Source organism: Atractosteus spatula, chromosome 1 (assembly GCF_055471065.1).
Source record: "Atractosteus spatula isolate fAtrSpa1 chromosome 1, fAtrSpa1.hap1, whole genome shotgun sequence".
In the NCBI taxonomy this organism is placed as follows: domain Eukaryota; kingdom Metazoa; phylum Chordata; class Actinopteri; order Semionotiformes; family Lepisosteidae; genus Atractosteus; species Atractosteus spatula.
The window spans coordinates 6,536,955-6,553,307 of NC_142706.1; the positions used below are offsets into that span (position 1 = coordinate 6,536,955).

The 16,353-nt window shown below is 34.7% G+C and overlaps 2 protein-coding genes across 2 annotated transcripts; both read left to right on the forward strand.

Moving 5' to 3' along the window:
* Positions 1-423: 423 nt before the first annotated feature.
* Positions 424-3,695, forward strand: LOC148840516 (uncharacterized). Its single transcript, XM_088927170.1, has 6 exons — positions 424-498; positions 599-652; positions 1,172-1,393; positions 1,787-1,816; positions 2,769-2,804; positions 3,639-3,695. The coding sequence occupies exons 1-6, from the start codon at positions 439-441 to the stop codon at positions 3,693-3,695; spliced, it is 459 nt and encodes a 152-aa protein (XP_088783296.1). The 5' UTR covers positions 424-438.
* A 6,021-nt stretch (positions 3,696-9,716) lies between these two features.
* LOC148840517 (uncharacterized) lies at positions 9,717-14,722 on the forward strand. The gene is made up of 11 exons (XM_088924110.1): positions 9,717-9,764; positions 9,960-10,023; positions 10,119-10,151; positions 10,613-10,720; positions 11,008-11,175; positions 11,300-11,386; positions 11,964-12,059; positions 12,443-12,487; positions 12,884-12,937; positions 13,967-14,033; positions 14,671-14,722. The coding sequence occupies exons 2-10, from the start codon at positions 9,973-9,975 to the stop codon at positions 14,003-14,005; spliced, it is 681 nt and encodes a 226-aa protein (XP_088780236.1). The 5' UTR covers positions 9,717-9,764; positions 9,960-9,972; the 3' UTR covers positions 14,006-14,033; positions 14,671-14,722.
* The last annotated feature ends 1,631 nt before the right edge of the window (positions 14,723-16,353 follow it).

Here is a 16,353-nt window from a genome sequence, read left to right on the forward strand (position 1 = left end):
TCTTTAATATATAAATCCGAAGACGTGAAGGGACCTTTTATTTTATTCATTTGGGTATCACCTTCTATATCCTGTTGTGTCCTCCCTGTTAAACATCGGTAGTAACTAAGTTGTTTCTTTTTTATTAAATTATAAAGGTGATGTGTATATTTTCCTATCTTCAGCAGATGTATTATTTTAGTGGTACTTGATTAAAGCAATTTTAATTCTGCAGCTATAATAGACAACACCACTATTATTATTATTGTTATTATTTTCATACATTTACCATAATAATAATTGCACTGTATTTAGGCTTACTACTAGGTACTACTAGGTAGAAAATAATCATCCAGAGATTAATGAAGCTGGACTATTTAAAGGACTGATGAGAAAAAAACTGTTTTGCAAACACTTATTTAATTGTTTTTCATGTTTTTCAAGTTTGATTGACAAGAAATGAAATCTGCAATATTATTGCTGTATTTCTTTGGTGCGGCATTCGCAAGTCCAGTCCCAGTAAGTTTTATTTTAGTTTCTTTTATTTTGATTTTCACACAAGTGCTGTTGGCTTAACCTCTGTGAGGCAGCATTAAGAGATTAGGTTTTTTTTTTTTAGCTTGAGCAGAATGGAGAGGAGGAAGATGGAGAAAGTGAAAGTGCTGAGGTAGAGGTAATGTAAGCTTCTCCTATAATGCTTCATGGCTGCCCGACAGCAAGATATTAAACTCCACTGAACACCTTTACTTTCACAGTTTTAAAAAATGTCCCTTTTTATTTTCTTCTATTTTATCTTCGTTGATTAAAAAACAATTTCGTACGATGAATCAAATCTTCAAAAGTAAATCTCAAGAGCTATCTTTCTTCAGAAAATGCTGATAATTTTTTTTCTAAAAATTTTTCTAAAATACTTTTTCACTTTCACCAAAAAAAACATACTTCTTTCCGGAGGAGTAGTGCTATTAAGAAATCACTGTCTCTCAGCAGTGAAACCATTCATTTTATATCTCCACAGACACATAAAAATTAGTTGCACTCTTGGATCTTTGCAAAAATCAACATCTGAAATGACAACTTCTTATGTCAATTGGGCAAATAAATGAAAAAAGCATTGATATTGACTGCACACAAGTCTACAAGTATATCGTAATACAGTATCCTGTTTTTAATCAATTAATTTCCTTCCCTTCAGCAAACTGAGACAACGCAGAAAATCCCTCAGTACGTCCCTCAGGTGGTTCCTCAGGTCATTCCTCAATACATCCCTCAGGTCATTCCTCAGTACGTCCCTCAGGTCATTCCACAGTATGTCCCACAAGTCGTCCCACAGTACGTCCCACAAGTCGTCCCACAGTATGTCCCACAGGTTGTCCCGCAAGTTATACCTCAATACATTCCACAGGTTGTGCCAGAGGTAATTTTTTAAAATCAAAAATATTTTCTGTTAAATTTATTTTTAAGTTTTCATGCAGTATTATAAAGAGTGAAAAATACATATACCTATCTGGATAGATAGCTACTGTATATTAGAAGGGATATCTTTCTTTCTAATTTCTAACAACAGTTGAGATAAATTATGAATATATCAGTATAATATACAATATACAAAAAATTATGGATATCAGTATTAGTTCTTAAATTGATATACAGTAATTGATTAAGTAAATAACTTAAATATATTCGTTAAATGATATTAAATATGTTCAAAGTTACTAGGATACATAGCATCTGGGCTGACATTAACACTGTGAGCTGAACAGAAATGTCTTAGACAGTGATTCACATCATGTCTTCTGTTTCTTTTAAGCCTGCCCCGGTACCACCTGATGGAGGAGGCGTAAGTTTTAAAATTCTAATTCTTAATTCTAAGTTAATCTGCTTTCAGCTGGAAAAAAATATAAGTATCATTTCTGTGGCTTTGTTGTTCCAAGCGAAAAATGTATTTTTTTCTTCTTTTTGTTCTCCTTTGGCATTTGAATTGAATTAATAGATATTGAATAGCAATTTTATTAGAAAATACTCTAGTTTCATTGTGATCACAATGGAGATCACAATGAAATGGAGAACGTATTATGTATTTCCTCCTTTGAACACTTCTTATGCTATTTTTCTGCAGCTACATATTGTGGAAAAACACCATTATTTACATATCTGTTCAAACAGCAACTACACTGCATTTAATTCCATCTGCATTTGCTACTGATGATCTTTACTACAATACATTGGTGCCTATGAGAGGCATGACATGACCCTACAACACAGTGTCCTTTAAAGGCCTCCAGAGCAATTATTAAAATATATGAACACTTGCACTTGCAGTAGCATAGGAATCCAAAAAGCCAAAGCTTGGGACATACCAAGCTTATTTACTTCCTGGGATCTAAGCTGCCTTCTCTCAGCATCCTCCCTGCCCACACAAACATGAGACAAGATAGCTACCCCAGAAAGGATGATATCTCACCAAGAGAGACCTGGACACCATGGGGAGTCCTGAGGTGTGGCTTCATTATCACAGCCTAACACTGTGAGATTTGTTTCTGCCCTCCATACCAACAGCAATGTATAGGGGAAGATGTCTGAAGAAAACTATATATTATAGACATGTTGCTTAAACAGCTCTAGCAATGTGTAAGGAAGAATAATGCTGTAGTTTCTATTTCTTACTATTTAAGGGCAATGTGCTGGAGCTCTCGTACACATTGCATTTGTTCAGAAAAGAAGATGGTCCTTCACAATAATACCATTCAATATAATAAAATATTCACAAATGTCCTGTTCTTTGCCCCCAGAATTTACCTATTATCATTTTCGAAGGAAATGGAGGGGTATGTTTTTTTTATTTTCTTTTGTCTTGAAGTTACGTTTTTGAGGAACAATAAGTACTGTATATGTCAAATAAACACAGGCGCACACACTTTGCACTTAGTAAGCTGCATCGACAATTTTGTAATATTATATTGCCTTTTATAACGATAGCTGCTTGAAGTGCACAGAAAGGTTAAAACCATATGAACATATAAAAAGCTACCAAATTAGAGCAGACCATTGGGGCCATCAAGCTTGTTTGGTTGCTAATACTATAGTTTTTGTATGTTATAACAGGATCTTATTCATTCATTTCTTAGAACATATCTGTATCGGCTAAGACAAAGTGGCTGTGTAGCTTGTTCCATATTCCTTCAAACCCATTGTTGAAGGAAGTGTCTTTAGTTCTCGGTTTTTAATGCACTTCCTTGTTGTTTCCATTCTGACGTCCAAGGATTGATTTTGTTTTCTCAGATTAGGAATACTTCTGTATCCTAGTAATCAGAGGCTAAATCCCCTTTATCCCACAAATGTATCTGGTTGCTTTTGTCTTGAATAAATCCAGCATAGCTATATATAGTTACATACTTTTTAACATGGTGACCACAATCCACAATTGTAAAAAAATATTCTAAATGTGGTCTTGTTAGCTCACTGTACAATTTAAACAGATCCTCCCTTGATTTTAATTCTGCACTTTTATCTTTATATCCATACATTCTGTCTACCTGTCTTATCACTCCTTCATATTGTACAGACGATGACATTAATGTGTAAACATACTGTAGACAATTGAAGAATTTTTAAAAAAGTTTCTTTGAGCTCATTGTGTTTGTTTTAATGTGTTTTTGCAGGGTCTGCCAGTTAATGGATTCGATGGTTTTTCAGGATTCATAGGAGGAGTAAGTTAATCCAAAAAATATTGAGCAATTTTAGGTCAACATTGAAAACCTTTGCCTGGAATTTTTATTTTAGAATTGACCAAAACGGATATATTGCATACTAGTTTTCCTGGTGAGGCCCCACAACCTTCTACCGTGTATGGATGAAGCCCTTAGAAAAAGGATGAATAATATATACAAATGAAATACAGTTTATGTATAATTAGAAAGCTACTCTTTAAAGCAGATGCACAAAGCCAAGATTGTAACAGACCAGTTAACCAGTTTTCTTTTTCATAATAAGTTCAAATAAATCGAGCATTATTTAGTCACATTATTTTAAAATGTATTTTCAGGGTCTTCCATTTAATGGATTTGATGGTTTTTCGGGACTTGGAGGAGAGGTGAGTAAAAAGAACAACTTGTGGACCATTTTTCTCAGTGAGCGTTAAAACTACCTAGCATACGTCTTACACACCTTACACTGTACACAGACAAAGAGTTTATAATCATGAGGACAGAAGAAACATTATAAACAAGGAAAGTAATTCAGCCCACCCAACTCATTTTGAATTTAATTGATCCAAGGATCTCATCCTGCAGTTTCTTTCCCTGAAAGAAGCTTCAAAAACATAATTAAGCAGCTGCTTGCAGACTTCCACATTATGCATAAACACTGCTGCCTGTTAAAATGGGATTAGTTTTATTTTGGGGGCTTTAGCTTGTAGAGCACCTGTAGGAAAGGGATTTGTCAGGATGCTGGCAACATACCCAATTCTTCAATATATCATGCATTGCTGCCTTCTGGAAATTGCTAGGCTAAAAGAACATTCATAAAAACAAAAGGTGCATTTCACAATGCTATTACCTTTCCTGATTCAAAATGCTCATACAGCCTGATTCCCCATTTTGAAATGAAGTTTGATGTTACAAGACTCACAGGGTAAACTCTCAGAATGAATAAATGCATTTATTTGATTTAAGCTATTAGAGTAAATAAATTACTATGTGCAGGAGTGATTAGGGCTGTGAACCAGGAAGATGTGGTTTCAGATTCCAGGAGCGACACAGCAGTTGAGCTCTCGATGAAGGTGCTTAACTCAGATCGCTCCAGTCAATGCTCTGCTATGTACAGGTACTGTAGATGTTTCTCCTGGTTGTCGCTGTAAATGAGAATTTAGTCTCATTCAACTTACCCGGTAGAGCAATGGAAAAATGATAATGAAGATATAGAATTAACACTGAAGAACACAGTAATAATACCTGAATAATAACCCACAACCAATTTCAGAAGCTGTTCTAGATCCAGATGATGCTGATGATCACTACAAGCTCCAGACAGAGAACAAATTTACCATATTTTTCCATGTTTTCTTTGTCTTGTCTTTCTATTCTCCAGATCTTTCCAGTTACTGGTTTTGATGATTTTAATGGAGCGGTAAATACATTGTTATATTTATATATATATATTTATATTAGTGAATATTTTGTTCCTAGTATTAACAAAATATATAATGGATATTATTTGCATTGCTTATCCTGGATTATAGGACAACCAAGGAGGTCAATGCAAAATATACATCGGGCATAGTTGAAAACAGCCCACAGTAACTGTATATCTCAATTAAAGTGATAAGAACTGTAGAATATTTAATGAAGTTAGAAACAGCATGTACTGTGACTTTTGAATGTTAATTTGAGGCTGATTTCTCTCCCTCTAGGGCCTTAAACCTAATTCGAAAACAGCACCGAAGCAAGTAAGCAGGAATTTGGATTTCTGTCTTATTTATGTTATACTGATTAGAATGAGTGTTACTTCAAAGTAATGAAGAGTGTGATGACCTTCTAGCACAATAATGATCAAAGTTTTGAAACAAGGCAGGATTGTAAAGCTGCCCTAAAATGAAGGTGAAATTAAAACTTAACACCTTTGCTAAACTGAACAATTTATTCTGAAAACTGCTGCTGTGTGCTGCACACTGGGGGTGAGAACAGAAAACAGTTAAGATACAATATATATTTCACAGTAATAAAAAGAATATGTCACATCTGGTTTTCTGTAGTTTAGATGCATCATTTAACTCTTGCCCTGTCTCAAAGAACCCTAGTGATGCTGGGACATTTCACTGTATTAATTAAAGCTCAGTTTTCAGTTTCTCTGACTGTGGAGACAAAAAGGACAAATAGAGGGATAACTTGTGGAAGCAGTAGCTGATGCTCCCCAACAAATACCCATTCTGAATATCTGGTCTACTGACAAAAAACGGATCTTGCAGTTGAAAACACACAGACCAAATTATCATACAATAATACAGACACAAGCAAGCATACAGTATCTATTAGTTACTAATATTATTATTTTATTGCAAAGTTGAATTTTTTTATCTATTTTATCATTGCGTAGCAAATATACTGTAACACCTTCACATACATAAACATGCTATTATAATGTATTATAATATTCTACAATATATAATTATAATATATCCATTAAATGCATTTTTTTAAATGAAGAAACATATACAGTAAAACACAAAAGTATCCATGATAATCAATTTTTCAGCTCTAAAGCTAACCTGAACTCCAGCTCTGACACTAACTTTAATACATACTGCAGTTTCACATACTTTGTGAAAGTGTTACTTTGGCTACACACTAATTCATTTTCTATAGCCACAACTTAACTTATATGAAATTTATTTAATTAGTCAAAGCAAATTTTAAAAAAGGCTTGTTAAGAATTGCAACCCTTCTAGCACAGAGCTTATTTTACTGTATGACTTGTCAAATAAAGAGTTTTAGAGGCTTTGCATTGTGGTTTTTATTACAGATCTCTTTTCACGGTTAAAAGCTGAATCACTGATCCAGAATTCTGTAAGTGTTAAATTTCTAACAATCCCTTTAATCAAATGTATATTTATGCCTCTCATTGCTTCACAAAAACTTAGGTACTTTAATTTAATTATGGGATTCATAGCTATAGTGGGTTATGCTTATGACGATTTAATTTTGTGTTGTATTTTACAGATCTTCAAGAATCACATCAGCAGGAAATGTTTTGTTCCAATACATCTTTTAATATATACATATAATACCTTAAGTGTTTTATAATATGATTTAGAAATTAACACACAATGAAAATACATATGTTTGTATTAATAAACAACAATGGAAAATGTTACAAATTGCCTTTGTGATTCAACAAAAATTAATAATTGAAAAGGTTTTACAGGTATTGAGTTGAATGGTTTACTTAACATGGTTTAAGAAATGGAGAAAATTCAATCTGAGAAATGATAGAAACAATTATTTTTTTCCTGTTTCTGACTGACAACGGTAAATACATTATAATATGTATGAAACTTTTCAGATAATGTAAAAATATATAATTAAATATATTTCGCATTTGTATTTTTGGGTGTTCATTAATATCATTCAAAGTTTTAAGATATGTATTGACATTTGTCGGACTTCTGTTTCACGGGATAGTTGGATATCAGTTTCAATCTGGTAGCTTTGGAGTATAATACAAGCAGACAGCTTTTAAAAAGTTGTTATTTTTTAGGAGGAGATCCATGACTAAAAGCTAATGAATTAAAATTATAAAGGGTGAAAATGCATATAAACCTGAACGTATACGAATCTAATAAATGAGATGTTTTACTTAACAGAATACTTTTGTTACTGAAAATAATATGATGTCAATAAGAGCCACGGGCAGTAGATGGCGCTGTGGTACAGGTCCAAGAGTTTCAGTGTTAAAACAGTTGAAAGATCTCTGACTTTCATCATACTTCACCGCAATTTAATTACTTTGGGGAACCAATTAATCCAGTAAGACGTTTTCCAGGTCTTAATCGGGTGTTAATTGAAAGGTGTCGATAAAATTTGCCTAGGCACTTTAAAACACCTATCCCTTAAACTAAAATTGCTTTAATACCCGATTCCAATAATAGATACACTTGTTATATGGTTAAGGTTTTCTGATGTCTTTCTGATTACTTTCATTGTTTTCCATTTTTTTCCACCAAAATTCAGAAAAGTATAGTTTTTAAAACTGTCTACTGAGAATTTAATGAATTAATTAATTTTGTATTTAATTTTATATATATATATTTTAATATTTAATTCAATATTGGCTTGAAATGTTACAAAATCCTTGAAAATTGAATACTTAATTAATTGTAACTCTGCTTTAATGAGAAGATTTATATTAAAGCATAGGTGGTGTTAGATTTTAATTATTTTTTTTAATTACTTCTACTCAGCTCTGAATAGCTGACAAAGGAATGGGACCACCATTGAAATGTACACACTTTCATTAATAAATCCCACTGGATTAAAATTGTTGTTTTTCTGTCATCGAAGAGATGAGTGCAAGACTCCTCTTAATATTGTGCTATTCAAGTACTTTATTAAAGTGTGTCAAAAAGAAACCACAGTTAGTAGCTTACTGTATGTGTTCACACAATAAGTCTGACTTGTGTATTTAAGCTTTAATTTCAAGCAGTTTTTTTAATTTCCACAGTAAAGCATACATGCAACTGATAACTTCCTCTCAACAAGAAACAAAAAAAAATCAAATACCTTTTTGTTTTTTCGAAAATCACACCAAACACAAAAACAGTTTTACCTTTATAAGTGCCCTTAAACAACCTTTAGAAAACCAAACAGAAATGAGTTCATGGTGAGCAAAGAGTTGCAAGGTGGAGTCCGCTACCACAACACCCAGTATGACATCAGCTGTCTGCAAGTTTCAGCCCAGTTAAAAGTGTTCAAGATGTACTGTACCAACACATGGCAGCAATAGCAAACAATATACTTGTTTAATCAAACAAGATGAAGTGCTTGATGTACAGTAACAACATCCGTTTTCTGTAAAAGAGCTACAGTACAAAGATATCCCAGACTTGATTAATAAATGCCAAAGTTTGGAAAAGGGATCTGTTCATTTTGGATATTCTAGCAAAATAAGAGAGAAATTAAGGAATTATGTATTAATATTGATGAATGTTTTGTGTTAATATTGAAATATATTACTGAAATATGGTTCATGTTGTTGTTTATGTGTCCTTTGATAAGTGAACATCCACACCACCACCGTCTGTGTGTTGCCCACCTCATGCATCTTGTGTCCAACACCCCTGGGTGGAAAGATTGAGCTCAGTAGTGTGGCGTCAAGTCTGTGGATATGCTGGAGATACAGTGCTTGGTTGTGCTGTTTGGTGACTTGAGACTGATTAGTACCCTTCCAGATATCCACGCTTGGCAATGTAAAACACAGGTAACCTGGAATTGAAAGTGCTGTGTATAATTCTTGACTCATAGCACATTAATAAAGAGAAAATATTCTTTACCTGGTATACATTTTGCCAAAACTTCCAGGAACTAAAGTAATTTGGAATCTCAGAGCAATGCACATTTACTTTTAAATGATGGGGTTCTTTAAGGGAGTTTTATAGGTGAGATTACTGAGCTGCTTTGGTTGGGATGAATCAAGAAAATTTCACACAAGCTCAGTGGGGTTACCTCTGATGATTGGACAGCTGAGGCTTTCACACTCAGCTCAGTCCTTTCTCTGTATTAACAGCACAAGAGACAGTTGAATGAGCAATTATTAATGTTTTCTGCTCTCTTTCCATTTTAACATATTGTTTTGATTTGCATTGTTTGTTCAATCTAAAATAAATACCTATAATAATTCTTTACTTCCGAGCAGTAGTCTTTTCTTTTAATTTTATATATCAATTGTGCTTTTTTGTCTAAAGTCTATGATATACACCATAAAATGTGATTCTGGATATTTTGAAATGTCATGATGAATAAGATTTATTTTTAATTAGTAATCTTCATTTGCTGGTGTTCATTAAAAGATTACTATAATGGGCTGAGAACTTTGTTGTTTAGAACCCCAGATACTGCTGGTGGTTAGTGACATAAATTTGCTGAATCACTTTCCAGTGTTCAGCACTGATTGGCTGGATGCTTGTGGATATGGGAAAAAATGCTTTAAAAAGCAGAGTTTTACACTGCAATGGCAGGGAAATCTTCTCCTTTTTGACACATCATTTGCACATTAACCTGCTGTTGCATCCAAGGGTAGAAAAACAATCTTTTAAAGGATTTAATCTCAACTGTAAATTGAATATTAAGAACTAGCACATGTCATGAAATCTCCACAGACATTTGTTTAAGCTAAAATAATGTCTGAATCATTCACCTGCTAACTTTCGCTACAGCCAAGAACCTGTGTATTTCCCAAAACATTCCATTCTCTCTCCCTTATTTCTGCAGGATTTGCTCAGAAATGAAGACACTTTATTTCATTTGTTTCTTCTTCCAAAGCTTCATGCATCTGGTAAGTATGTAAAATTAATGGCAGGAAAAAGGTTGATGATATATCTGTTTTCATGCAGTCTATATTTTTAAAACAATAATTGTTCTTATTTTTAGGTGGATGCAGGAGCATTGTCTGCAAGTGCAGAGGTATCTGAGTCCTCTTACTCTCTTTTCCTTTCACTCAAGTATCTGCATCCTGTATTTTTCTCAGAGCACTTGTGTACTTTGTTGTGTTACTTGTTTATATATTCTCTGCTGCTGGGTGTTTCTGAGCAACAGGTGGAAGACAATATATTGTATTTAGAATAACTGTGAAAGTGCAATATTTACAGCTATAGAGAGAATACAGTGTATTCAAATAATTTACATAAGAATCCTAACAGAAATATATTAGAACTTTTTTAATCAATTAACTCAATTAACTTTTTTAATCACTGGTTTTAATTTTACATCACATTATGATAATATGTACAATGAAATGAACTGTTAACAGTACCCAGTGTGTCTTAACAATCTGTCCAAACTAATAATACCTGTTATCCAAAGTACTGTATTTAACCTTAAGACCTGTTTGTGATGATGATGAACACTTTCTTTCATTCTTCCAGATTGTGGGCATAAATGGAGGCCTTCTTAATGGAGCCTTGATTGCCAATGCAGCTAACCCAGGTATTGTTAATGGAGCTTTACTGGGTGGGCAGCCTCAGATAGCACAGGTAGGTGCACCTTACTATATATCATTCATAATCTATCAAGCTAAATATAGTGTTAGTGGCTTTGGAATTGTTTTCTGCATGCATGTTTCAAGCCAGCTGCATACTAAAACAATATCTTGTTCTTGAAAGTGAATATCTTTCAAGAAAGCAGGAAAATTAAGATAACCCTATGTCATATAGGCAGAATAAGGTTGAGTTTTGAGATTTCCAAAGTTTTGCATCTAGAATACTGTGTTAAGCCTTCAATTTAACACGCTCTCATTGACCTGCTAAATTCCACTTTGCAGGTCATCCCAGGTGTTTCACCTATTGTTGTCCTGCAGCCTGGCATTGGTCTGGCTCAGGCCGGACTGCCTATCATTCCTGATCTTGCACTACAGCAGAGCCTCGTGCTTCCTCTACAACAACAGCAGCTTGGCATCCCCCAGGGCCAACTGCTGCAACTGCCCAATGGGGTAACATTCCTTCTATATATTTGCGTTCATAGACATTATTCTTCTGGTTTACACATAGTACACGTTGTGAAAGCTCCCCGTCTCTTCTTTTCTAACGTTTCGTCCTGTTTTATACTCATGGCAGGGGGCGCCTTTATTAGCAGTGCTACCACAAGCAAATGTAGTAGCAGGGCTGCAGGTACCGGCACCAAACCAACTACAACTCATAAAGGTAAGATGATTATGTATTTTCTCTCAGAACAGTGAGTCTAAAAACCTGTTTGAAATATCCGTCCCTGATCACTCGCTTTTTCCTGGTAAGAGCCAGTGCCATCCTGAGCTTATCCATGAAACTTAATAGGAGAAAAGGTATACTATTACTGTGAAAGCTGCTAAGCAATGGTGTTATTTAACATAAGTTTGAGAGGAGGTAATCTTCTATGGCTACCCCCAACTCTTTTCTGGATAATCCTGCCTCCTTCAACTTCACTGTCTTCGCTGGCTTACTAGTTCATTCCTTTTAAGCAAGGGGAGGTGTGGCAACGCTGATCTTTGGCCAGTGATTCAGCCAGGCAAGTTAAGTTGTAATTTGACCAAACTACTGAAACACAGTTTGCATTTTCCAGTCCTTTTTTTTTTGTATTGCAAATTATCTGTGAGTTGTCTCCAACATGCAGCTTGTTTCAGCTACAAAAAAAATCATTTGTAACTTGTGAAAAGCTTCCAGGTCTGCTTCCAGGAATAGTGTTGCATATATTTTCAGAAACAGGAGTAAGGTTTCGTGGATTTTATACTTTTTGGCTGCTTAGATTCTTCCAGTTGCCGGAGCAAATGGCAACCTGCAGCTACCGGCACTCCAAGCAGCTGGTGGACAGGCGGCTGGCAATGGAGCAAAGCGAGTCAAGGTACGAAGGGTGTCTTCCAGCTCTTTACACTGTGCCAATTGGACTGTCAAATACAGTACAGTGCTCTCACCCAGAGTCCAATAACATAGAATTAAAGAAAGAATGTTGTAGACTATGCTAAGAAAATACTTATGGTTGAACTACAATACTTTATTCATTATTTCATTGACACGATTAGCAACACAAGCAAAACAGATATTGTAGCCACTTTAGTGCTGCAGGAAGCAATTGTAATTAACTGTATATTCAGTACAGTAAGATATCTGTAGATTTATCAGCTTTGTTAAAACAAATATAAATGCCACATGTACTGTACTTACTATGACATACAGTATAGTGTTATATACTTATTGCTTATTCTCTTAATTTCTCTTTGCTTCTAGCATTCAGCACCTGCAAACCCAAATCCAGCAGTGCCAGGCTCAGAGGTACGAGAGGTAACCCTTGCAAATGTTCAGCCTACATACAGTATGTTGATGTTTTGATAGCTTATACGCTGATACAGTATGCACACTGCAGTTGATGAAAGCTGTTGCATATGATAATATGGAAAAACACATTTAATACAGGTCATATCTATACTACCTGCTATTGTTTATTATTTGTACCTAATGTACAAATGGCTCAAAAGGTTAAAATAATCAGAGAGTGAGCTTACAGTGATGCCAATAATTATTGGTCAGCTTTGTTGAGATACCGACGATAACAATGATTTCTAAAATTGAACAATTTTCAATCAGGCCCTCGTGTTGACCCTTTGAAATGTTGAATTAGTTATTTCCATGCCCTTAATGTTCTTCAAATACGTATTTTCTTCCATTCAGGCTGCATCACTTTCCAGTGCTCGGCCAGCAATGTCTCTTGCTGAAGCTCTAAAGGTACGTCTTTAAAAGTGTATTGATCATTTATATTTCTATCACAGTCTTTGACACTTTTGCCCTTACTGTAGGTCGGAAACAGCTCTATTTGAGATTAACTTTTAAAGTTGAATTTCCAGACTGATATTTTGAAAACTAAAATAAAATATTTTTCGTATTGTGAATGTTTTCTTTAAGTCACCTTCCATTGCGAAAGGTAATAAAGGTTACAAAATCATGTTTTTCCTTTCTTTAGAGGCTCGTAAATCACATTTTACACACTTCTCATTTCCATTCTGTCCATTCTCTTCCTTTCTGCAAGCTACTGTCGATGTTGTCTTTGTCACACTTACAGCATCTTGCAGACAGTCTTTAAGAAACAATATTCAGACAACGGAGATTGCACCTGTAGTTTTACTTCAGTGGCAGTAAAATGCATTCTTCAACTTCTCAAGATTTGTCTGTTTTGAAGCTCGCTTACAGCAAGACTAAACTCTTCCACACAGAGTTCAGCACTGCATCTACTGTACCTTATAGACCTTGTTGTTTTCAGAAGTGTCTACTAAAGAAATTCTAGGACACCATAATTTTGACACTGCACTATCCCCACATATCCACATTTGAGTGGTATAGAGCATGCACAATATTTAATATTCCTACTCCAGATTCTGTTCAGAGGGCACTTGACTTAACAGAAATTCTGAAATCATCTTAACAGTTGATGTTAAAATGAAGAACCAATCTTTCAGGTGCTCACATATTTTCCAATCTCATGTGTTTTCATGAATGGTCTTAAACCCTCTAACATAAAGGAAAATGTGCATTCTTTCACTGGTTGATGACATATGGAAGTAATGTGATAAAATGTCAGTAAAAGGTGTTGACTGTTTTATTTTTAGTTCAAATAAATTTAAAACTTTTGAATGAGTCAATGGATAATTGATCATTTTCTGTGTATGCAAGATTTCAGTAAACTTTCTCATAATTTTGACTGCCAGTATTTGCATATCACCATCATTTTTTGTGATTGTTTTGTTTTATACATTCCAGCTTCCTTCATTTCAATCCAAAATAAATCCATCCAAGTAAATACCTGGAACACATCAATACCAACCTTGTAAGTATAGTTAAAGAGATATGTCTTACAATCTTCACGTACAGTACAATCCAAGACTTACATTACTCTTTGATCCACTTTCTGGGTTTTATCTAACACAGGACTAAGCATATTTCAAAGTAGAATTCAAATGGGGCCAAACATGATATCTGGTCAGATATGCAAAGGGCTAAAGTCATTTCTTTACGCAAAAATTATCAGTAAAAATGTACTCTTAGTTAATCCTGCATTTAAAAATTAAGCACTCATTTTCTCAAAACTAACTACTACCGTAACTTTTTAATTTGCAATACCAAAGCATTTTAGTAAGTGGAGTTCCAACTGTTAATACTGACTACAATCCCTCAGGAACTGATGTCAAACAAGGTGGCATCAAGTAGGATCATCATACTGAATAAGCACCTAAATACTAGAGGCAGTAATTTCAAATTGAATCAATTTACAGCTTAGAAATTGCAAGTGCAGTAAAGCACTGTCATTGGTTCCTGATACTAAAAACCATAAGTCCCAAAACCACAGACAACAAAGTCAAGTACAGTATTTACAGTACGTGAAGTAGATCTACAGGTAATTGTTTTTTAAGGCCAAATCTTACTGCTCGTTTGCTAGTGAATGTTTATGTGTTTAATGTTTCCAGCCTCTGCAGGTACTGCATGAATCATCGTGATGGCACACCAGGATACTGCAGCATTAAATGATACTACAAAGAATATTCATGGCAATTTAAATGTTACTTAAGATGTCTAATTACTACTGTTTTAAGATTAGAAAAATAAAATTCTGTTCTCATGTTGAAGATACAGACTAATAGTTCTGTGCTTGATGTCCGTCTATTTTAAAATGATTGATGAATAAATATGTTAATATCACAATTTCTGTTTCATGTGTCTTTTCAACTGGTACATTCCTTTGATTTCAAGATTACATAAATGTATTATTTTTTATAAATTACTTTTTATATCTAGTAATTTATCATTATAGCTAATTCTACTGTTGCTATCAGATGTACAAGGATATTGTCAGGTATCATAAAAACATTAGTGGAATTTCATTGACTGAAAGTGGACCATATGATATTTAAACCTACCGAAAGCTTAATTATTTTACGAACTGGAACACATGTACTGTACTTATTTAGAGGTTAAAAAATTAAGGTAATATACAATTTGTGATATCTCTTACTAAACCTTTGTGAATTCTGAATTTAAACTTAAAAATGAGCTACATATTACTTTAAATAAAGAAGAAGCTCCTAAGGGTACTAATAGAGACGTAAGAGTTAAATACCTTAGCTGCAAGTAGCCATTGAGAACTTTATTAATGTACTGTAGACTGCTGCCTGTTCTAGCAATTATGTTGATTAAGCCAATCATATGTTAATGACACTGGGGTGATGCAAAGACTTTTCAACAGCCTGGATTGAATGGGTATTAGCATGAACGTTCCTCTTTTAATTAGAAGTCTGAAGACAGAAGGGGTGTGAAAAACAAGGCGTGGATCAGAGCGAAGGAGAGATGTGAAAAAATTGGGTTACCAAGGCTTCAGAGGAGTGTATAATGTAGAACATGATGACCATGAACTAAATGTACCCATCTAAAATCTTAGAAAGGGAATAAAACAAAAATCAACTTATACTCTCTACAGTAAAATTAAGGACAATCAACACATACAGAACAAATGATACAGTAGCTCTACGAAACAACGTGATTGTTTTTGTGATACCAGGCAGATTTAATTAGAAGGTAAGCTCAATTGTTTCTCAACAGTTCCACATCAAATCTTCTCATCAATTGCATCAATGTAAAGAACTATGTCTGGGATGCTCATATAACAGATAAGACTGAAAATCCCTGGTCAGATGAGAAAGCCACCAGAAATACCCTTTTTAAAGGTATCTAAGCAATAGAGTGATGAGAGTCAGTGTTACAGCCAGTTGGAACGATGTTTCAGTTCCAGGAAGACAATGGTGGGAGAATAAAAACAGGGTCTCAGTAGGGGGTCTGCAACTCATTTCGAAGTCGGGCCTAGTGCATCAAGGATTTTGCTCTCGGGTAAATGATAGTGGAGGTAGTTTTAGGTTGGGTTTAGGGTTACGCAGCAGTGAAAAAGTAAATACATTCAAACATAACCTCAGCAGGTTTCCCTGGGGGTGGCGCAGTGGAACAGTGGCATTGCAGCCTTGAGGTGCTGGCGCCCCCCGAGTTCAGTTCCGCACGTGGGGTGCTATCTATGGGGAGTTTGTATATGCCCCCCCCCTTGTTCACATGGGTTTCCTCCCACAGTCCAGAGATGCCCAGAACTGGAAGGTTAATTGGCTTTG

What these genes read in the sequence shown, in the direction of transcription:
- LOC148840517 (XM_088924110.1), top strand. Translation starts at nt 9,973, where the DNA reads ATGAAGACACTTTATTTCATTTGTTTCTTCTTCCAAAGCTTCATGCAT. An exon ending in TCCAAAGCTTCATGCATCTG is followed by an intron (nt 10,024 to 10,118) that starts GTAAGTATGTAA and finishes TCTTATTTTTAG; the next exon opens with GTGGATGCAGGAGCATTGTC. An exon ending in CTCTTGCTGAAGCTCTAAAG is followed by an intron (nt 12,938 to 13,966) that starts GTACGTCTTTAA and finishes TATACATTCCAG; the next exon opens with CTTCCTTCATTTCAATCCAA.
- LOC148840516 (XM_088927170.1), top strand. Translation starts at nt 439, where the DNA reads ATGAAATCTGCAATATTATTGCTGTATTTCTTTGGTGCGGCATTCGCA. An exon ending in TTCCACAGGTTGTGCCAGAG is followed by an intron (nt 1,394 to 1,786) that starts GTAATTTTTTAA and finishes GTTTCTTTTAAG; the next exon opens with CCTGCCCCGGTACCACCTGA. An exon ending in TACCACCTGATGGAGGAGGC is followed by an intron (nt 1,817 to 2,768) that starts GTAAGTTTTAAA and finishes CTTTGCCCCCAG; the next exon opens with AATTTACCTATTATCATTTT.